The sequence below is a fragment of the Phyllobates terribilis genome, unplaced genomic scaffold (assembly GCF_046119375.1).
Source record: "Phyllobates terribilis strain yellow unplaced genomic scaffold, ASM4611937v1 Scaffold_10__3_contigs__length_209671492, whole genome shotgun sequence".
NCBI lineage: Eukaryota > Metazoa > Chordata > Amphibia > Anura > Dendrobatidae > Phyllobates > Phyllobates terribilis.
Window position 1 is genome coordinate 59,459,852 of NW_027362770.1, and position 23,570 is coordinate 59,483,421.

At 44.6% G+C, this 23,570-nt stretch overlaps 1 protein-coding gene across 1 annotated transcript; it reads left to right on the forward strand.

Annotated features, from left to right (window-relative positions):
* Positions 1-7,231: 7,231 nt before the first annotated feature.
* LOC141164029 (dead end protein homolog 1-like) lies at positions 7,232-21,922 on the forward strand. Its single transcript, XM_073649197.1, has 3 exons — positions 7,232-7,252; positions 11,437-11,497; positions 21,270-21,922. The coding sequence occupies exons 1-3, from the start codon at positions 7,232-7,234 to the stop codon at positions 21,920-21,922; spliced, it is 735 nt and encodes a 244-aa protein (XP_073505298.1).
* Positions 21,923-23,570: the final 1,648 nt, after the last annotated feature.

Here is a 23,570-nt window from a genome sequence, read left to right on the forward strand (position 1 = left end):
ATTACTCCACCTCCTCCTTGTTGGCGCTGTAGACGTGTTTGCGTGGGGTGTCCATCAACCAGCCATCCTCCACTCCATCCATCTGGACCATCGAGCGTTGCACGGCACTCATCCGTGAACAAAACAGTTTTGAAATCAGTCTTCATGTAATGTTTGGCCCACTGGAGCCGTTTCAGCTTGTGTGCAGTGGATAGAGGAGGTCGACAGGATGGCGTACACACAGCTGCAAACCTCTGAAGGACCCTGCATCTTGTTGTTTGGGGGACGTTGGAGGCACCAGCAGCTTCAAAAACTTGTCTGCTGCTATGACCATTCTTTTTTGCCGCTGCTCTTTTAACCTGACGTAATTGCCTGTAGGAAAGAGTCCTCAATTTGCCCTTATCAGCACGCACACGTGTGTACTGTGAATCAGCTACATACTTCTTCATTGCCAAGACACTTCATCCTGATCATCGCACAATGTTGATTGTAGTCATGCCTTGACCTAAACACTCCACAATTTGTTGCTTCTCAGCAGCCGACACATCCTTTTTCTTTCCCATTTTGGCAGAAAATGTAGGCTGTTTAATAATGTGGGACAGCCTTCTTAAGTAGTCTTGCCGTTCATTGGACACACCTGCCAAACTAATTAGCACAGGTGTCTGCAATTGCTTACAGTGATATAAAGAGCCGTGACACACATCACCATCAATGAGTTTAACTAACAAACAAACAAATTCTTCCCTTATCACTCCAAAACACTCTTTGCATAACAATTTGGAACACAGTGTACATGTGCTTTTCCACAAAACACCAGTGGTTCACGTAGTGAATCTTACAGTTCTAACTTGCCAACCGTGGTCTGTATGGAGTTGTTCAATAAAGGGCCCAAAATTAAGGTAACATAGATGGGAGAGGTCTCTATGAATAGGAATTCCTAAGAATTTGATACCCTGTGAGGGCCAGGCAAAGGGAAAGTTGGACTGGATGGAATCCTGTATGGATTTGGGGAGGGAGACATCGAGGGCCTCAGACTTCGCTGTATTGATTTTAAAATTTCACCATGTAACAAAGTGATCTATTTCAGCCATAACAGTAGGGATGGATATATGTGATTGAGTGATATATACTAGGACATCATCAGCAAATAGAGAGCACTTGTACTCGGTGCCTCCCACCTCAATCCACCTAATATTGGGGTTATGGCGAATTGATGAGAGCGGGTGCTCCATCACTAGGATGTATAAGAGAGGGGACAGAGGACATCCCTGCCTTGTCCCATTGGTGATTATGAAAGGTGATGAAAATGTTTTGACGCGCCCCCTGGGCCTTGGGACATCCGGAGCCGGACCCTTTTTGGTGGATGCTGGTGGTTGTAGTCTCCGTGGCGGCGACCCGGTTCCATGGCTCAGGGCGGTCAAACCAGTGGCGGAACTATTTATGTGGTTTTGATGTTTAAATGTCCGACTACGCCACCCATGGATTGCGGTCAGAGTGAACCGCCGCTGCAGGGCAGACTGCTGAGGCTGGTGTTGTGGGTGCAGCAGAAAGTAGCATAACTCCCCAAGGGAGGAGTATAGCCTCAGGGCAGTGTATGCGGAGGATGGGGCTGATGGTGCAGGGCAGCAGCAGTAACGACACAGAGTCAGTGATGCAGTCCAGGGCCTTTACTCACAGTTCTTATTATCCACACCACTTCTGCAGGTAACGGCTGCCCACGTCGTACTGTGCTCACCAGGTGAGGGGTTCAGACAACTCCCAGATAACTTTGGAGCGCTTCACAGGACCCCCTTTGTGTGTCCTTTGTCTGGCCTTTCTTACCAACCCTTCTGTCCGTCTGCCTCGGGCCTCCTCTTGGTAAACTTGGCGCCAGTTTCCCTGACCCTATGTGCTGCCCTTCTAGCGGGTGTAGCGAGGGGCTGCGCCACATAAAATGTCACAGCCTCCGGTTTCTAGCTGAGGGTCGTTTCCCGCCTCCACTAGTTTCAGGGACCGGTCTCCCCCTTTGGCCTGACCCCTCCACGCAGGTGGATTCGGGCGTGCGGTGGTGACTCACCCGTCCACACCCCTGGGATCCCTTCATTCCTCGTTCCTGGAGCCTTCTCTGTTTCTCTTCCTTCCTTCTCCCTCTTCCAGGCCTCTGTTACTAGGCCTGCCTCTGGAGCAGAGCTCATGCAGAGCCCCTGCTCCCTGTCATTTCTGCTCAGACTTCTCTGTACTGAACTAAGATGGTGCCTAATTAGTATCTAATTACAAATTTTACTGCATCTAGCCCAGGAAATACTTTGTGCCTAGTAGCAGTGTCTGCTAGTCAGCGGATTATCCCGGCTGTTAAGCAAGCTACACAACCTGTGGTTTGGACACTTAATTTTTTCAAAGGAAATGCTTCGGGACCACGGGATACTCAGTGAAGAGCATCAGGAGGCACCCCAAGGCATAGGGGCTGGGACTGGCGGTGGGACGCCTTGCGGTGGACAGCCGAGCTCGATCCTTATAAAAGCTTTTTAACTGCAGCAGCTTTAGTGGACGCTACTGGAGCTGGAATTACGCGGCTGCTGGCATGAGACTTGCCCTTCAAAAGATCCTTGTAAAAGGATTTAAAGTGTATTCATTCAAATTAGAGAGACAATTTAAATTAAAAAGCTTAGAGCTGCCTCCACCACAGGGGGGCTCGCTCGACCCACCAGCGGACAGGCACCAGTATTGGGAGAGGGGGGCTGGCCATCAGGGTCCACCGCGGCTCTGGCACAAGCGGAGGTGGCACGGGAAGGAACCGACTGGCCGTGTCGGCTTCTCACTTTTTGGATTTTAGAAGGGCATGACATGCCTATATCTGTGTCTCCCCCTCCTTTTACTCCTCCACCTCTTTTCTTTTCGCATGACTATAAGTACTTGTCACTTTTCCATGTGTTAGTTATGTCTTCTGAGCAGTTTGTCAGCTTTTGGACACCTTTGAAGGTGTTTTCTATGTGTTTCTTTGTGTTTTTGTTTGCCTGCCATTGGTTTTAACGGTGTTCGAAGGTGTTCGACGAACAGTTCGACGAACAGTTCGCCGAACACAAGGGTGTTCGACGAACTGAACCGAACTCGAACACTACGGGGGTGGCTCAACACTATTTAATAGTCCTCTTAGGAGACTTGAAGCTATGATCTTCCAATCACCTGTGCTATACATAGCAGTGCTTCAGCACAGCTATGTATAGCAGAAATCACGATCGTAATGACAGGCAGAAATCGTAATGATTCTTTAGCGTAATGTGATATTCTTGATTTTTTTGGGGGATATTCTATCTCTCAATGTTAAAATTAACCTACCCTTAAAATTATAGACTGTTCATGTCTTTGTCAGTGGGAAAACTTACAAAAACAGCAAAGGATCAGATACTTATTTCCTTTACTGTACATGTTAGGAATTTTGATCAGGATAATGAGATACTTGCAATTATTCATGTCATTCAGCCTTCTATGAGGATAGCTGGGTCAATGAGATTGTTGTATGAGCTTAGTATTGAATGTATACTTGTCTCTGGAGGGGATGATTCATCCTGATTTTATATAAAGTGAAGCAAAAAAGGGCCTTTAATATTTTCTCAGTGGATCTCTACAAAGACCTTTTGGCAGTTGGATACACGTTTTTTTATCTTTCATTACAGAGAGGCCATTAGTTTAACTGCTTTGTCATCATGTATGTGCTGTAACATTTCTGCTTGGTAGATGTGCTATTTTGCTGACTGTTGTGATCTTTAACCTAGAGGATCAGGAATGTGAACTTATGTAGGAGAATACCTGTGAAAGTTGATATAGCTTTTCTAAAGTAGTTTTCAGTAGGTATGCGTTTTTTACAGGTACAAGAGATATGAGTTCTCTCAATTTATTTTTTATGAGCTTCACATAGTGTGTTAGCAGCCATGCCTGAAGTTTAATTGAAGTTCAATTTTTAGTTTTTTTTTGCTCTGTTCCCAAGACCATCATTTTTTACTCTGGCTCCAAAAGTTTTGAGAGAACAGATTAAAATAAGTAGAATAGATGTGTTACCTAAAACATGCTATCAATGTCAGAAACCAGTGAGGATATCAGTGCCTCTTACATGAAAACATACTGGGGGTCACGTGTAGACATATGGTTGAAGGTTGTATACAATACACTGTTATAACATGCAGGATTAGATTTCTTACACAGCTTAACACTTCACCTTACAAATAGTGGCACAGGACTGTGGAATTCTAGCTTCCAATTTGGCACCATTCAGAATCAAATCTAGGGAACCGGAAGGGCACGTACCCTATTTGGGCCAAGTGAGTGCAGATAAACCCTTCTGCTATGGTTATACAATTGAAACACAGGGCTAATGAAACAAATTGAATCTTTATTCTGATAGAAAGAATATCAAGCTAAGGCTATGGAACCATGGATATCTCCAATTCTTAAAAGGAACTTGTCACCTGGTTTGTCCCATATGAGATAAGACCACCACCTTTCAGCCCTAATATACATTATTCTAATGTGCTGTATATATGCCCCTAAGCCGCCCTGCAAGACAAGAAAAAAAACATTAATAATACCTACAGGGCGGTCAAGTCTGATGGGCCTCACTGTCTTGGTCCCGTTCCTCCCTTCTTCTTGCCATGCTGTTCTCCTTTTGAGCTTCATGTGTATGGCACGTCCTACGTCATCCACAGTGTCCCTGGCATCACGCTCCTGTGCAAGCGTACTTCGTTGCCCTGACCAGGGCAGAGTAAAGTACTGCAGTTCACATGCGCCAATGGCTCTTTGACCTTTCCTGGCACATGCACACTGCAGTACTTATATATACAGAATAATTATACAGTTAAGGAGGTCCTAATCCCTGGTGAGCCAGTGGAAAGGTAAGACACAGTCACTTGCATCATCTTGTGTCGTTGCTGGGAATGTAATATACGCTGTTAACTATTGGTTACCAAATAAAGTCTTACCGGAGTGTAACCTCTTTCTGAAAAAAATTAAATCCTTGAGGGGTGTAGTTTCTAAAATAGGTTTACTTGTGGGGGTTTCTGCTGTTTAGGTATTTTAGCGGCCCTGCAAATGCGACATGGTGCCCGAAGTCTCTTTCAGCTAAATTTGTGTTCCAAAATTCAAATGGTGCACCTTCCCTTCTGAGCCCTGCCATTTGTCCAAAAAGAGCTTTCTGAACACATGTTGGGTATCTGCATGCTCAGAAGAAACTGGGTAACCAATTTTGTGGTATATTTCGCTGTGGTAACCCTTGTAAAAGTAAGAAAATTGGAGCTAAAGCAACATTTTAGAGGTAAAACTTCTAATTTATTTTTCATATCACTTTCCATTAATCTCTGTGTACCAGCTGAAGGGTTAAAACATTTTTCTGACAGCAGTTTTGCAGTATTTGAGGGGTGCGCTTTTTGAAATGGTATCCCTTGTGGGGAGTTTCCAATATATAGGTCCCTAAAAGTCCATTTAAATCTGAATAAGTCCCTAAAGAAACAGGTTTTGTAAATTTCTTGAATAAATGAGAAACTGCTTCTAAACTTTTAACCCCTCTAACATCCTAAGAAAATAAAATTACGTTTTATAAAATGATGCAGATGTAAAGTATATATGAAATGATATTTATTAATTATTTTGTACAGCATGACTAACTGGTCTAAAGATATATAAATGTAAAGCTTGAAAATTGCATTTTTCTTTCTCCAAATTTTCACCAAAATTGCTATCTAAGAAATAATGTTTCTCCTTGCGGAGAGTGACATTTTGAGCACGTCAAGGTGAGGAGACTTTTTGAGCCACCCCCTTCTCTGGGAAATGTGCACATTGTCTCTTCAGAGAGGAAGATAACTAGAACTCTAGTGCCAGTGTCTGCAAATTGAGTTTCTGGTCTTGGCTTTTATCCTAAGTCATGTGACAAGGGTCAATATTGACTTTTAGGATTACTACTTTCAATAGGTGACACTAGAGTTCTAGTTCTCTTCCTCTATGAATAGACAATTTGCACCAAAATTGCAATATTTTCATAAATAAATAAATAAAAAAAAAAAAATCAACCTAAATTTACCACTAACATAAAGTACAAGAAAAGAACAATCTCAAAATCACTGGGATACATTGAAGCATTCCAAAACTATTAGGCTATGTGCCCACGATGCAGAAATGAAGCAGAAAATTTCTGCAGCATTTCTGCATCTCCCTGGCAGAAAAAAACGCATGCAGATTGTGCATGCAGATTGTGCATGCGTTTTTCCTGCAGAATACATGCGGAATACATGCGGATTCACATGCGTATCCACATGCGTTAACGCATGTGTTTCCGCATGCGGACTGACAAGCACTTTCCAGGTGATAGCATCACTTGGAAAGTGCTTGACAACTAGGTCACACTGGATAAATCCATGCAAAACGCATGGATTTATAGAGTGTGACCCTAAAAATAAAAAAATAAAGCTGTACTCACCCCCGATGCCCCGGCGTGTGCAGCAGCACTCGTCCTGGCTTCTTCCGGGTTGCCGGCACATCACGAGACAGCCTGCGGTCACATGACCGCGACGTCATCTCAGGTCTTGGAAGATAAGCGCTGCCAGCAAGCAGAGAGAAGCCACCGGACAGGTGAATATAAACTTTATTTTTGATTTTATTCTTTTTTTTACAGGTACAATGGTACCAAGGTCTGGATGAGAGTCTTCTCTCCTCCAGAACTGGGTACCATCCGCACATTGAGACGCATGTTATCCGCTTGTACAAATGTACAGACACGGATTCTATGCGTCTCAATGCAAGTCAATGGCGGCGCTTCTGCAAAATTAATGAACATGCTGCGGATTTATGAGCGCTGCAGAAAATCCGCAGCATGTGCATTGACATTGTGGAATGCCATTGGGGACCATGGGGTGCGGATTACCATGCGTTTTCGATGCATTTCCGCTGTGGCAGCGGAAACACATGAAAAACGCATCGTGTGCACGCTGCCTTACCACAAAAAGTGACACTGGTCAGATTTCTAAAATTTGGCCTTATCATTAAGGTCAAAATTAGCTCAGTCACTGAGTGGTTAAAGTTTTATCACTGCATATTATTTTAGTGTCCTTTTAATTGCACAAAATCAATGAAAATCGGGGTCGTTAGACCCCACAAAATGTTCAAAAAACTCAAGTGAGAGGGGTGCAAATAAGGTGACATAATTTCACGGCTCCTTCTTTACACACACATAGACACAGTCTTTATGAGGGGGCATTTTGGTGTGAATGCTACTTTTTCATTAAGAAACATGCGCCTCTTAATGAATAAGGTGAGGTGCATAGTGGAGTGAGCTGCCATGTGGGCCTTGCCACAAATTATACTACAGCCCCTGCAATCGTAAAATTTGTGGGGTAGTGAATAACACCTCTAGTCATGAATTTAATGAATGTGGTCGCAACCTCCTGCTACACCCCATGCTCCAGCTCCATCCACTTTGTCGGAGATGGGGCAAGAATGTCATGAAACATCAGAAGCAGAAGAAAGAAATAGTAGCATGCAATAAGTTCGGATCACCATATAATATAATCTTTATTACAACAAAAAATACACTTTTATACATGTTTATTGCAAACATTTAAAAGCTAAAGAGCTACTACATATATCAATATACAGTACAGACCCAAAGTTTGGACACACCTTCTCATTTAATGATTTTTCTGTATTTTCACGACTTTGAAAATTGTACATTCACACTGAAGGCATCAAAACTATGAATTAACACATGTGGAATTATATACTTAACAAAAAAGTGGGAAACAACTGAAAATATGTCTTATATTCTAGATTCTTCAAAGTAGCCACCTTTTGCTTTGATGACTGCTTTGCACACTCTTGGCATTCTCTTGATGAACTTCAAGAAGTAGTCACCGGAAGTGGTATTCACTTCACAGGTGTGCCCTGTCAGGTTTAATAAGTGGGATTTCTTGCCTTATAAATGGGGTTGGGACCATCAGTTGTGTTGTGCAGAAGTCAGGTGGATACACAGCTGATAGTCCTACTGAATAGACTGTTAGAATGTGTATTATGGCAAGAAAAAAGCAGCTAAGTAAAGAAAAATGAGTGGCCATCATTACTTTAAGAAATGAAGGTCAGTCAGTCTGAAAAATTGGGAAAACTTTGAAAGTGTCCTCAAGTGCAAATGCAAAAACCATCAAGCACTACAAAGAAACTGGCTCATATGAGGACCGCCCCAGGAAAGGAAGACCAAGAGTAACCTCTGCTTCTGAGGATAAGTTTATCCGAGTCACCAGCCTCAGATATTCCAGGTTAACAGCAGCTCATATTAGAGACCAGGTCAATGCCACACAGAGTTCTAGCAGCAGACACATCTCTTCAACCACTGTTAAGAGGAGAGTTTGTGCAGCAGGCCTTCATGGTAAAATAGCTGCTAGGAAACCACTGCTAAGGACAGGCAACAAGCAGAAGAGACTTGTTTGGGCTAAAGAACACAAGGAATGGACATTAGACCAGTGTAAATCTGTGCTTTGGTCTGATGAGTCCAAATTTGAGATCTTTGGTTCCAACCACCGTGTCTTTGTGCGACGCAGAAAAGGTGAACGGATGGGCTCTACATGCCTGGCTCCCACCGTGAAGCATGGAGGAGGAGGTGTGATGGTGTGGGGGTGCTTTGCTGGTGACACTGTTGGGGATTTATTCAAAATTGAAGGCATACTGAACCAGTATGGCTACCACAGCATCCTGCAGCGGCATGCTATTCCATCCGGTTTGCGTTTAGTTGGACCATCATTTATTTTTCAACAGGTCAATGACCCCAAACACACCTCCAGGCTGTGTAAGAGCTATTTGACCAAGGAGGTGAGTGATGGGGTGCTACGCCAGATGACCTGGCCTTCATAGTCAACAGACCTGAACCCAATCGAGATGGTTTGGGGTGAGCTGGACCGCAGCGTAAAGGCAAAGGGCCAACAAGTGCTAAGCATCTCTGGGAACTCCTTCAAGATTGTTGGAAGACCATTTCCGGTCAATACCTCTTGAAGCTCATCAAGAGAATGCCAAGAGTGTGCAAAGCAGACATCAAAGAAAAAGGTGGCTACTTTGAAGAACCTAGAATATAAGACATATTTTCAGTTGTTTCCCACTTTTTTGTTAAGTATATAATTCCACATGTGTTAATTCATAGTTTTGATGCCTTCAGTGTGAATGTACAATTTCCAAAGTCATGAAAATACAGAAAAATCTTTAAATGAGAAGGTGTGTCCAAACTTTTGGTCTGTACTGTAGATGTGCCAATATAAAGCAATCGCCTAACTTCAACTGTATACCACAGATAATCCACAATATGGATGCCCTGAACAGAGTATTCAATAGTTTCCCAACATCATTATTACATCAGTTTTATGCTTATGATATTATACTAGATCAACATATAACTGACTGAAAAAGTTATCTAATTGACATGAAGACTATGATCACTAGTACAATACCAGAATTTTAGGAAAGGTTAAATACAAAAGTACAAAGGTTTGAATACAATGAGATATGTGAGTAGTGATGAGCGAGCGTGCTATCAACTGCTCGGTACTCGCCCGAGCAACTCACTGTTCGAGATGCTTGGCGCTCGGCGAGTACTTCCGGGATGCTGTGGCGGGAGCTCGGGTCCCTGACCCGTATGTTTGGCACTCTTTAGACAGCGAATAAACATGCGGGGATTGCCTAACACTCACTGTAATGCTGTAGTCATGTTGGTTGCGGCATTACAGTGATTGGCTGGCCCCATAGCGTTATCGGTCTATATAAGACCCGATGACCTTATGCTCATCACAGTCTACCCCGGAAACAGGCAAAGTAGGGAGAGCTGCAGCTGAGTGAGACAATTGGTGGTTTATTAGTTAGGTTTAGGTATAGGTATTCCACAGCAAGACATATATCCATCTGAACTAAAAATCCTTCTAAGGACTAATCAAGCTGCATATATTAATCCGGTGATAGCAGGAGTTAGGCAGGCAGAGTTTGTGGACACTGTATACAGAAGAATAGGGTCCATTGCACGTTATTTGATCCCTTGCTGTTTTTGTAAGTTTGGTGAGAATGAGACAACTGTTGGTGCAATAGTAAGAAAATGGAAGAAATACAAAATGACTGTCAATTGACATCGATCTGGGGCACTATGCAAAATCTCACCTCTTGGGGTATCCTTGATCATGAGGAAGGTGAGAGATCAGCTTAAAACTACAAGGGGGAAACTTGTTAATGATCTCAAGGAAGCTGGGACCACAGTCACCAAGAAAACCATTGGTAACACATTACGTTTTAAAGGTTTAAGATCCTGCAGTGCCTGCAAGGTCCCCCTGCTCAAGAAGGCACATGTGCAGGCCGGTCTGAAGTTTGTCAATGAACACCTGGATGATTCTGTGAGTTATTGGAGAAGATGCTGTGGTCAGATGAGACAAAAATTGAGCTCTTTTGCATTAACTCAACTCGCCATGTTTGGAGGAAGAGAAATGCTGCCTATGGCCCAAAGAACACCGTCCCCACTGTCAAGAACGGAGGTGGAAACATTATGTTTTGGGGGTGCTTCTCTCCTAAGGGCACAGGACTACTTCACTGCATCAATAGGAGAATGGATGGAATCTTGTACTGTAAAATCCTGAGTGACAACCTCCTTCCCTCCGCCAGAACATTAAAAATGGGTCGTGGCATGGTCTTCCATGAGTGATTTATTGATGATTTGGAAAGAGAAGTGGACCAAAATTCCTCCTGACATGTGTGCAACCCTCATCATCAACTACAAAAAACGTCTGACTTTTGTGCTTGCCAACAAGGGTTTTTCCACCAAGTATTAAGTGTCCTTTGCCAGAGGAATCAAATACTTATCTCTCACTGCAAACTGCAAATACATTTATCTAATTTATACAATGTAATTTTCTTGTTTTTTTGGGGGATATTCTATCTCTCAATGTTAAAATTAAGCTACCCTTAAAATTATAGACTGTTCATGTCTTTGTCAGTGGGCAAACTTACAAAAACAGCAAGGGATCAAATAATTATTTCCTTCACTGTATGCATAGCCCTAGATATCAGGGCTAACATTCTTTTTGCTCTTAAGCCTAATTATTTGCATAAAAAGCAATATAATTTATTTATTTATTTATTTAACTCACTTATATAGTATAATATACCATTTTAACTGCTCAATTTGCTTGTTAACAGCATACAGCCAGATTTGGTTAATTTTATTCGCATTGCTGTATTGTTGAAGCAGAGAAACTTGTCCATAATCAGACGTGATCAGATATTACTGCCGTAATAATACAGACATTTTGTCGAGCGTGCCAAATATTATACTGCATTGAAAGTCTGCCAGCTGTGTGTTGTTCAACCTATTCACACTTGGTCACTGACCAATGGCATATTACAAGGCAACTGCCTAAAACCGTGATCATCAGACGTGATCCCATATTACTGCAGTAATAATTGTCACATTTTTTGCAGCGTGATAGTTATTACACTCCAGTTAAAATCTGCCAGTTGAGTGCTGTTCAACCTAGTCACAGTTAGTCTCTGACCAATATCATGTCTGTAATGCCACTGCCTAATACCGTGGTCATCACACATGATACAATATTACTGTGGTAAAAATTATCACATTTTTTGGAGCGTGCCAAATATTACACTCCAATTAAAGTCTTCCAGCTGTGTGTTGTTCAACCAACTCACACTTAATCGCTGTAACATACCTGGCGGCGTCCTTGCATGGTGGTCCATCTCCCACTGTGCAAGAGAGCGCACTTGATCTCCTGTCCAGAATGTCTCTCTGGCTTCCCTCCATGCTGTCTGTTTGTGTCTGTTTCTGCTGCTTAAGGGCGGCGCCCGATCACTTCCTGCCTTTTGTACCTGCTGTGGGTCACTCCCCTTGTGCGTCCTCAGCCTATTGCTGTCTGTCACTTGGTATATAGCTCAGCAGCTCCCTTCTATCCCTGCCTGAGCATAGTGTTTTCCTTCAGTGTGTGCTTGCACTCTGAAGGTGCCAGGTCCCGTCTTTGTTTCCTTGTCTGCCTTTCCTGGAGGCTGTATTTCCAGGCCTGTCTGAACTTAGTCCTGTATGTCTCCTGCTTTGCGGTATTAGTTCCCGTGTCTGAACTAAGTCCTGTATTTCTCCTGCTTTGCGGTATTAGTTCCCGTGTCTGAACTAAGTCCTGTATGTCTCCTGCTTTTTGTATCAGTTCCCGTGTCTGAACTGAGTCCTGTATGTCTCCTGCTTTTTGTATCAGTTCCCGTGTCTGAACTGAGTCCTGTATGTCTCCTGCTTTGCGGTATCAGCTCCCGTGTCTGAACTGTGTCCTGTATGTCTCCTGCTTTGCGGTATTAGTTCCCGTGTCTGAACTAAGTCCTGTATGTCTCCTGCTTTGCGGTATTAGTTCCCGTGTCTGATCTGAGTCCTTTCTGTGTACCTTGCCTGTTCCTCCTGCCTTCTAGGGGCCGATTACCTAGACCCGCTCCTGTCTCTGGTCAGTCCTGTCTGAACACGCTCCTAGCCTGTTCCTCCTGCCTTCTAGGGGCCGATTACCTAGACCCGTTCCTGTATCTTGTCTGACCTGTCTGAACTCGCTCCTAGCCTGTTCCTCTCGCCTTCTAGTGGCCGTTTTCCTAGACCCGCTCCTGTGTCTGGTCTGTCCTGTCTGAACACGCTCCTTGCCTGTTCGTTCCGCCTCTCTGGGGGCCGTATTCCCAGACCCGCTCCTGTATCCCTCTGCAGTGTCGGTCTCCTCCGTACACTCAGTTCCAGTCTGAACTCTCTCCTGTCCTTTACCTGTTTTGCCTCTATGTCCGTTCCCTTCCTTTTTCTGCAGAGTCTGAACTCGTACCTAACTCCTGCTTGTTGTCTCTGCAAGTACTGTGTGAGTATCTGGCTCTGTCTTTCCCTTCCTGTCTGTTCCGTGTGAACAGAGCCCTGTCCTCCCTGCTCAGCCTTGTCTGCACTCTAGCTGTGCTTGCCTGTAACCCTCTGCCTGTATTGTTCCTGAGTCCCGGTGTGTACTGGGTCCTATCCCGCCTGTGTTCCTACCTGCTAGTGCCTCCCTGTCTGCACTCTAGCTGTGCTTGTCTTTACCCCCCTGCCTGCATACCCGCCTGCCTGCATACCAGTCGTGCCTGCCTATACCCTCCAGTCTGTGTGCCAGCCTACCAGCCTGTTCCTGTATTTCCCTGTGTGGGTCAACAGCCGTGTCCGGGGTCTGTCCTGGAGTAGCACCTGGTCCCTCTGCTCGGTTCCTCCTTGGTGCACTGGCGTCGTATGCCGTCGTGCGACCCTGGTCGGATTGGGTGAATACTTAGTCACGCCCCTCCAGGCATTCACTCTCCGGCACGGTCCAGTGGAATCACAACCAATCCCACGCACACGCCGCTTAGCCCGGGCGTGTGCATAACAGCATGCTCAGGCCATGGTTCCCGTTGAGCCCCACGGCCTTCGCCCTCTGAGAAGTTTTCCAGCGAATATATGCATTAAAATAAATAAATAAATTTTTTTTCCCTTAGCTGAGTTCCAGGCGAATTACGCACCGTCCAGATGGATCTATCAGCTCTCGTTCCTGCGGATCCGCCACGTTACTATGGGGATCCAAGACAGTGTCGTGCATTTGTGGAGCAATGCATGCTACACTTTAAGGCCTACCCTCTTTATTTTCCTTCCGATTGGGCTAAAGTGGCCTTTATGATGTCTTACCTGGCGGGTGATGCCTTGGAATGGATCAACCCCCTATATGAAACACAGGATCCGATCCTCCGGGACCTAATGGCCTTCCTGGTGGCCTTTCTAATGGTCTTCGATGATCCTAACCCGGAGGCTCCTGCTGAAGCTTCACTTCCCAATATCCCGGAGCAGCCCCAATGGGTAATGTGTGTGGGTAGCGCAATAGTCCTCCAGCCCAATGAGACTACTGCCCACCCAGAATCCTCTCAGGGTGACTACGCTTTCCGGAATACTTCTCTCAACCTCAAGAGGCAGTCCAGACGTGCTAGACTTAGAGGCAAGCCGTCACGCCAGGGCCTGTCCTCCCTGAGACCTCCTGACCCCAACCTTGAAGTCCCTACTGAAGCTTCATCTCCCTGTATCCCGGAGAAACCCCAATGGGTAGTGTGCGTGGGTAGTGCACCAGTTCTCCTGCCCGAAGAGACTTCTGCCCATCCAGACTCCACACAGGAGAACTTCCTGCACCCGGCATCAGATGCTTCTCTCTCTTTAACCGGTGTGCATGTCCAAGGATGCTCCAAAGCTGTGGTTACCTCTGAGTCTGTGCACCTCTACTACCTGGCGGAGGATCCCCTGTTGCCTCCTGAATCCTCCGGGATACCACTCGATGACAAATGGAGAGAGACTTCTCTACACCCGGTACTCAATACTTTGTCCGCTTCGTCCTGTGAGCCTGACAATGGGTACCCCAAAGTGGTAGTTACCTCCGAGTCTCTACACCCCTCCGACCAGGTGGAGGATCTCCAGTTGTCTCCTGAACCCTTCGGGGTGCTACCTGGTAGCGAAAGGACAGAGACTTTCCTATACTCTGTACCTGATACCTCGCTCGCTTCGTCCAGTGAGTCCAACCTAGTGTACTCCGAAGCAGAGGTTACTCCTGAGTCTCTACACCCCTCCGACCAGGCGGAGGACCTCCAGTTGTGTTCAGAATCCTTCGGGGTGCCACCTGGTGGTGAATGGACAGAGACTTTCCTATATCCTGTACCTGATACCTCGCTCGCTTCGTCCAGTGAGTCCAACCTAGTGTACTCCGAAGCAGAGGTTACTCCCGAGTCTCTACACCCCTCCGACCAGGCGGAGGACCTCCAGTTGTGTTCAGAACCCTTCGGGGTGCCACCTGGTGGTGAATGGACAGAGACTTTCCTATACTCGGTACCCGATACCTCGCCTGCTTCCTCCAGTGAGTCCGACCTAGTGTACTCTAAAGCAGTTGTTTTCTCTGAGCCTCTGCACTCTTCTGACCCGGCGGAGGACCTCCAGTTGTTTCCTGAATCCTCCGGGGTACCACCAGATAACAAAGAGACAGTGACTTTTCCTCATTATGTACCTGATAACCCGTCTATTTTTTCCTGTGAGCTTGACAAGATGTACCTCGAAGCAGAGATTACCCTCAAGTCTCTGTCCCCCTCCAACCCAGTGAACGACTGGTCCTCGAATTCCCTGCGGAAGATTCTGGCAGGCCTGAAGAAGAGGGGGCGTAAGGGGGGAGGTACTGTAACATACCTGGCGGCGTCCTTGCATGGTGGTCCATCTCCCACTGTGCAAGAGAGCGCACTTGATCTCCTGTACAGAATGTCTCTCTGGCTTCCCTCCATGCTGTCTGTTTGTGTCTGTTTCTGCTGCTTAAGGGCGGCGCCCGATCACTTCCTGCCTTTTGTACCTGCTGTGGGTCACTCCCCTTGTGCGTCCTCAGCCTATTGCTGTCTGTCACTTGGTATATAGCTCAGCAGCTCCCTTCTATCCCTGCCTGAGCATAGTGTTTTCCTTCAGTGTGTGCTTGCACTCTGAAGGTGCCAGGTCCCGTCTTTGTTTCCTTGTCTGCCTTTCCTGGAGGCTGTATTTCCAGGCCTGTCTGAACTTAGTCCTGTATGTCTCCTGCTTTGCGGTATTAGTTCCCGTGTCTGAACTAAGTCCTGTATTTCTCCTGCTTTGCGGTATTAGTTCCCGTGTCTGAACTAAGTCCTGTATGTCTCCTGCTTTTTGTATCAGTTCCCATGTCTGAACTGAGTCCTGTATGTCTCCTGCTTTTTGTATCAGTTCCCATGTCTGAACTGAGTCCTGTATGTCTCCTGCTTTGCGGTATCAGCTCCCGTGTCTGAACTGTGTCCTGTATGTCTCCTGCTTTGCGGTATTAGTTCCCGTGTCTGAACTAAGTCCTGTATGTCTCCTGCTTTGCGGTATTAGTTCCCGTGTCTGATCTGAGTCCTTTCTGTGTACCTTGCCTGTTCCTCCTGCCTTCTAGGGGCCGATTACCTAGACCCGCTCCTGTCTCTGGTCAGTCCTGTCTGAACACGCTCCTAGCCTGTTCCTCCTGCCTTCTAGGGGCCGATTACCTAGACCCGTTCCTGTATCTTGTCTGACCTGTCTGAACTCGCTCCTAGCCTGTTCCTCTCGCCTTCTAGTGGCCGTTTTCCTAGACCCGCTCCTGTGTCTGGTCTGTCCTGTCTGAACACGCTCCTTGCCTGTTCGTTCCGCCTCTCTGGGGGCCGTATTCCCAGACCCGCTCCTGTATCCCTCTGCAGTGTCGGTCTCCTCCGTACACTCAGTTCCAGTCTGAACTCTCTCCTGTCCTTTACCTGTTTTGCCTCTATGTCCGTTCCCTTCCTTTTTCTGCAGAGTCTGAACTCGTACCTAACTCCTGCTTGTTGTCTCTGCAAGTACTGTGTGAGTATCTGGCTCTGTCTTTCCCTTCCTGTCTGTTCCGTGTGAACAGAGCCCTGTCCTCCCTGCTCAGCCTTGTCTGCACTCTAGCTGTGCTTGCCTGTAACCCTCTGCCTGTATTGTTCCTGAGTCCCGGTGTGTACTGGGTCCTATCCCGCCTGTGTTCCTACCTGCTAGTGCCTCCCTGTCTGCACTCTAGCTGTGCTTGTCTTTACCCCCCTGCCTGCATACCCGCCTGCCTGCATACCAGTCGTGCCTGCCTATACCCTCCAGTCTGTGTGCCAGCCTACCAGCCTGTTCCTGTATTTCCCTGTGTGGGTCAACAGCCGTGTCCGGGGTCTGTCCTGGAGTAGCACCTGGTCCCTCTGCTCGGTTCCTCCTTGGTGCACTGGCGTCGTATGCCGTCGTGCGACCCTGGTCGGATCGGGTGAATACTTAGTCACGCCCCTCCAGGCATTCACTCTCCGGCACGGTCCAGTGGAATCACTACCAATCCCACGCACACGCCGCTTAGCCCGGGCGTGTGCATAACAATCGCTAACCAATACCATATCTCTAAGGCCACTGCCTAAAACCATGGTCATCACTTGTGATCCGATATTACTGCGGTAATAATCGGCACATTTTTGGAGCGAGTCAGGTAAAGCCTGCCAGTTGTGTGTTGTTTAACCCTCCATCACATACAATATCGGTTCTAACGAGTTCACATACATTGTGACTGTCAGGCGCAGGCTAGAAAAATAACTATAATATCTAATGTTTGCAATTTCAGTGCTCTAAAAGTGATCAGTGACCTTCATAGGGATGTAATAAAAGAGACTACACATAATCAGGCGCAAAAAAAAACCATTTACTTAACATAAAACTAATAACTCTGAAATACAAACATTTCAAAACTCCCGCCAAATAGTCCCCAGTTCGACTCTGTCAAAAAACTCTACAAAGAAAATTTATGGAAACAAACTTCATTTTAAGGTACCTTAAGTACTATTAAACACATATTCAATCAGAATTAGATCCTGAAGTTTCCCCAGAAAAATTACACTTGCAGAGCAAAGAGCAAGAATTACACATCATTTTTGCATGTGTCAGGCAGATTGCATTATGACATTTGTGACATTCATAATTAGAAAGCCTTCTGATTCCGCTTTCCGTAGTGCAGGTGGTGCATCTCCTTTTGGGAGGTGGTGCAGTTGGTGAATTTTCACAATCATCTTCTGGGCGGAATCTTTTGAGCTGAACTTGAAGGCGAGAGGGGATACCGATTGTTTTCATACTTCTCCTGCGTAGCTCTCCAAGCACTAGTTCATGGGCCAATTTTTTCAGATAGAATCGTCTACGGAGTGGTTCAAGCTTGTTTTCAAGGTAAATGACTTGTGAATTTATACCACCCAAATTCAACATAGAAAAAAATATGACCATTGGCCAGCGTTTGGTGTTTCTGCTGACGTTGAAAGTTGAGCACATCTGATCAGCTGTATCAACACCCCCTTTGGTTGCATTATACAATGTAATTATCTCCGGGTTTTTTTGTGCCTCAGTCCCAGGATCGATGGCATCATCATCATGAAGTGTTGATAGAAGAAGTACAATTTTTTTTGCTTGTGGTACATAGGAAACCAAAACCTTTCCATTATGGAATGCAAACATACTGCTGTACTGTTGTCTCCCTTTCACACTTACAAACTGTGTAAGCAATTCTTTTTTATTTTTTCTTACAGTTCCGACATATGAAAGCTTCTGCATTTTCAGATAATCAATCAGATCACAATTTGAAAACCAATTGTCAGCTGTTATATTGCGACCCGATCCAAATAAGGGCTCAGCCAGTCTTTTTACAACATCACTGGGTTTGTTGCTGACACAGTAAGGACCTTCTGGTTGTTTTCCTGCATAAACTTCCAGGTTGTAAGTGTAGGTCTTACTGGCATCAACAAGGGCATACATTTTTATTCCATATTTGTTAGGCTTTGATGGAATATATTGACGAAAGGCACATTTACCACGAAAACCAGGGAGCATTTCGTCAATAGTGAGATTCTCCCCAGGGCAATAGCTTTTTTTACGGTTTTCAACAAATTTTTGGAATATATCACGAATTGGAGCAAGTCGGTCATGTGTTTTACGTTCGGTTAGGGTAGTTCTGTCGTCAAACCGAAGGCAACGAATTAGAAGCTTGAATCTGTTTATGGACATAACAAGGCCAAATTTTTCAACTCCATCCCCATCTTTACTCCAAAGTTCCTCCAAACTTTGTCTATTTGCCCTATAAGCTCCTGCAAGGTATAATAATCCAAAAAAAGCATGCAGTTCTATTTCATCTGTGGCCTTGATGGTTCTGTTGCAGATGAACTTGTCCTTTATAATGTCTATATATTGGTTGGTATATGTGACAATAGAGTCCAGAATGTCATCTGTGAATAATCTATTCCAGCATTCAACTGCAGTTTTTGCATTACTTGCAGTTCCTATAACTGCAGGAAGGTGAGTAATAATGTTTTGAGGTTCCCTACGTTTTTTCTGGAGTGGCTTCTTGTTCCATTGGTTTTTTTTATCTTTTCCCATATAATAAGATTCTACATCTTCATCCTCATCACTGTCACCATCTTGCTCTGTTTCAGAATCCACTTCACATACTTCCACCTCATCATGAGAATCAATCTCACTTTCCTCTCCTAAATCCTCATTCAGTGTGGGGTCTGCATCATCTAACAGCATGTTTGTTACTTCCTCAACATCAAGGTTTTTTGATAAATTGTACATTTTCCTCTCCATTTCAGCAGATAATCTGAAGCAAGAGAAGGAATATGTGTTAGGGAACTACTGTATATGCCTGATCATGCACACTTTCTTTTTTAATCTGCCTTATTTCTATGAAATATCCTCACACTTTGTGCTATACATTCATAAAACAAGCTAAATAAACAATTGTGATGAATAAAAACATAAAATACCAACCTTATTGAGTGTGACGTGTTCACATACAATGAGCCTGAGAGATTAGCGCAGTTATATCTGTCCTCCTGAAGCTCTGCAATCCAACTGTGGTATGAGGTTTCACAGAGCTGCTAGAGACAGGAGACTACCTGGAGGGAGGGGATTTCCTCACAATCTGGTGAGGAAGGAGAAATGAAAGTAAAAGAGATGAGCCTCTCAGGCCTATTGTATGTGACGGAGGGTTAACCTAGTCACTAACCAATCTGACCAAGCCATTGCCTAAAACCGTGGTCATCAGACGTGATCCTATATTACTGCGGCAATATCCATCTCTTTTTTGGAGCGTGCCAAATATTACATTCCAGTTAAAGTATGCCAGATGTGTGTTGTTCAACCAACTCACACTTAATCGCTAACCAATACCATATCTCTAAGGCCACTGCCTAAAACCGTGGTCATCACTTGTGATCCGATATTACTGCGGTAATAATCGGCACATTTTTGGAGCGAGTCAGGTAAAGCCTGCCAGTTGTGTGTTGTTCAACCTAGTCACTGACCAATCTGACCAAGCCATTGCCTAAAACCATGGTCATCAGGCGTGATCCTATATTACTGCGGCAATAATCGTCACTTTTTTGGAGCATGCCAAATATTACACTCCAGTTAAAGTCTGCAAGTTGTGTGTTGTTCAACCTATCAACCTATTCACACTTAGTCGCTAACCAATATCATACTAATAGACCATTGTTTAAAACGTTGTCATCAGATGGGATTAGATATTACTGAGCTAATAATACAGATTTTTTTGACAGCGTGCCAGATATTACACTCCATTTAAAATTTGCCAGTTGTTTGTTGTTCAAAACTATTCACAATTGGTCGCTGACCATTGCCATACTGCAAGGCCACTACCAAAAACCATGGTCATCAGATGGGATCAGATATTACTGCTCTAATAATCCAGAATTTTTTGAGAGCGTGCCAGATATTGCACTCCATTTAAAGTCTGACAGTTGTGTGTTGTTCAAACCTATTTACTCTTGGTCGCTGACCAATAGCATTTCTGTGAACAATGTTGTCAAAGTATTATGCCATTTTTAAGGACTGACAATAAAACATACAAAAATGAAACAAAAATGGATTTTCCTGTTAGAAATGTTAAGAAACGTTCTTTGCAGGGTCATGACTTGTATATATGGCCAAATAACTAAAAAAAAAGGTATGGACTGAGGAAGAGATTTAAGCAGCCAGAATGAACACTCATCTCAAGCTGATCATACTACCTAGCAGCAAATGTCCCTATTGTAAATGTATCTAACAGTGGTATCAATAGGGAATGGAATAATTTGTATTTTTTTTCTTCAGCACCAACAGCACGCAGTATAAGGCAATAACACCTGGTTGGATTGGTGTAATATGCTATACATACTGCGATAGCTCACCTGTAAATGATTTTCAGAAATGACATTTAATATTCTAGAATATAGAATCTATTTGAATTGTCCTTCCCATTATTAAAGAGTGGGTCTCCTATACTGTTATAGCGTATGCAGCAATTTTAAGAGCTGACAAAAATTAGGACGCACTCCAATACACATTTGAAGAGACATAAAAAAACAATAAAAAAAGCAAAAATAAAATCACAGCAGGATCTTTAGTATAAAAAACAGACTCGCCAATGTAACCTCAATGTAATCACATTCTACAGCTCCTGCCACATCAGTCGCAAGCTTGAAGCACTGCAGCACTGCCTTGGCCAAGCTGCAACAGGCTGTGCTGAACATAATATGCTTAGGTGACAAACCGCTGCAGAACACCGCTGCAGAGTTGTTGACAGCTGTAACAGAGCAGGCAGATCTGTGGCTCTCACCACTGAACCTATAGCCAGGTATGGTCATGTGTGACAATGGCCAGAATGTAGAGGCAGTTCTGAGGCTTGGCAACACCCACACATACAATGGCTGGCCCATGTGAGCAGCCAGTGCAGCCTGGGAGCCTCAGATATGGCTCAACTCTGTGACCAGGAAAAATAAAACTGGACTCATCGAGTGGATGAGAAGCTCTAAAGTATCACTGGTTCAAGAGAATGGACAAAGGGAATATGGTGGACCCCCTCCAGGTTGGGCTGGAGAAACTCCTCCACATGTTTCTGAAATTTTTATTGACAATATTCCTCACAAGATATATGAGGATGCATTGATACCTCTCTTTCAATCTGTGAGAAAGCTGTATGAGTTTCACTTAATGATGACCTTCAGTGACTTTGCTTATGCACGTTATTTCTCAAAATGCATTGCAGATCAGGCCATTGCCCAACTCTGTATTCAAGAAATTCAAAGCGTAAATATCTTTGTGTGTCGAAGCACCGAGAAGTATGAGCTGATGTTGAACGGGCTGTCATTGCTTATGGAAAAAGCTGCATTAGAGAACTCCCTGGGAGAAATGACAGTCGGAGTAGATACAGTTTCCCTCTATGCCAGTCAATTCACCGATCTAAAGTATATGGCTGTGGTGAAATACAACTCTCACCGAGAAGCAGCCCTGGCTAAGAAAAGTCTGACTGAAGGTTCCCGGACACTCTATACACTGCTTTTTTACTGTTGCCTGGCTCCAGCAATATATAAGACTTAAGATCTGCAATCTAGCACCTTGACAAAGCCCAATTCTGTTCTCCCTCTTATATCTAACAAACAGATCATGCTGGAGCAACTTGCACCTACTGCCACTCAGTGTCTTCAGCTCCTTCGTGAGAAACTAATGTTTGGGCAGCCAGTCTACCAAATAAAATTCCTAAAATATGGAAATTGTGGATGGCTTTGCTTATGGTACTGGGTGCTAATACCAAACCATGGTGTGCCATTCACTGGATATTCCTGCCTGGTTGGAGGCGAGCTTATTTCCCGAGAAAAGTACCATGTCATGGAATGATAAGGGGATGTCCAGCAGACAGCACAACATACGGATGCAATGGGTGATAGAGGGGGAAGGAGGACCCTAGTGGTAGGGAACAAGGGAAGGGACACCTGCTGACACAAACCTGTGTCTGTCTCTAAGCTCCCCTATCGTCCCTAAATGGGTTCTCCCACCCCCCCGTGCGAGATCACGTGCCTAAGCCCTCGCAGGTCCTGAACTTAACCTGGCTAGTACGCAGGCCATCGAAACAATAGTCTCACTACTACAATAGGAAAACACAAGGAAGGGAAGACAAACAATGGGAAGATAACAACATAAAATACACTTATCTCTCCAACAGAAAACCTCACTGCTGCAATAGCAGCAGACACCACAGCTTCTCCAGAGACTGGCTCCTTCAAAGAGGTCAGCATAGAATGAACTCTAACTGGCTGTCAGCTAATGGATCATGTGGCTATTTAAAACAAAAGGCTGACAGCTAGAGACTAATATTAACACTTGCTGGACCAAAAGGAAAAAACTACATTTAAATTACAGCATAACCAGAGCTGCCAAGAATCTCCAAATTATTTGTGACAACCAGCAAGCTAAAGATATGGTGGTCTATATCATCATGTAAAGCGCCATGGAATAAATAGCGCTATAATAACAATAATGTGGTTCAGACTCAGGGCTATTGAGACTGGATCATGTGGAAGACAGGGTGGTGGTTGCAAACTGACTGGAAGCATTATCTATTTATCTGCTATCGAACCAACAACCTTTTCACATTGCTCTGGCTTCGAGAGTGGTATTCCATGGCCCCCTCCCTATAAATTGTGACAGGAAGCTATATTGACATGATGTGGGTGATTGTTGTGCTCCCTTGGCAGGCACAGTTTCGTCTTGCCCACAGCCTGCACCATCAGCATCACATTCACTTTCCTGTCCCTTGCCATGTGTCTTGCCCATTTTAAATGTAGTTTAATATTTGTCACGTTGCCAAAAATGCCTGTACTATTACCGCAGTAATATAGGATCACGTATTATGATGACAACGGTTTTAGGCAATGACCTGGGATGCAGAGATGCTTCTAGGGGTCTTCCACATGCTGTTCCCATGTCTTTTCAGCACTGTATGGATGCATCTGATCATGTCTCAGACATCACATGACCAGATAAGATAGTAAAATGGTAAAATTGACTTTAGCGGTGAATTCATTTTTCACCGTTGAAAACAATACAAAAGTGAAAAACCCATCAAAAATGCTACGTGTAAGGAGGAAGGAGGAACATTTTTTTTGTGTGTTTTTTTTGTCTTATATACAAGACATTACCCTGGAAAGAATGTTACTTAACCTTTTTTCCAGGAAAATCCATTTTGGCT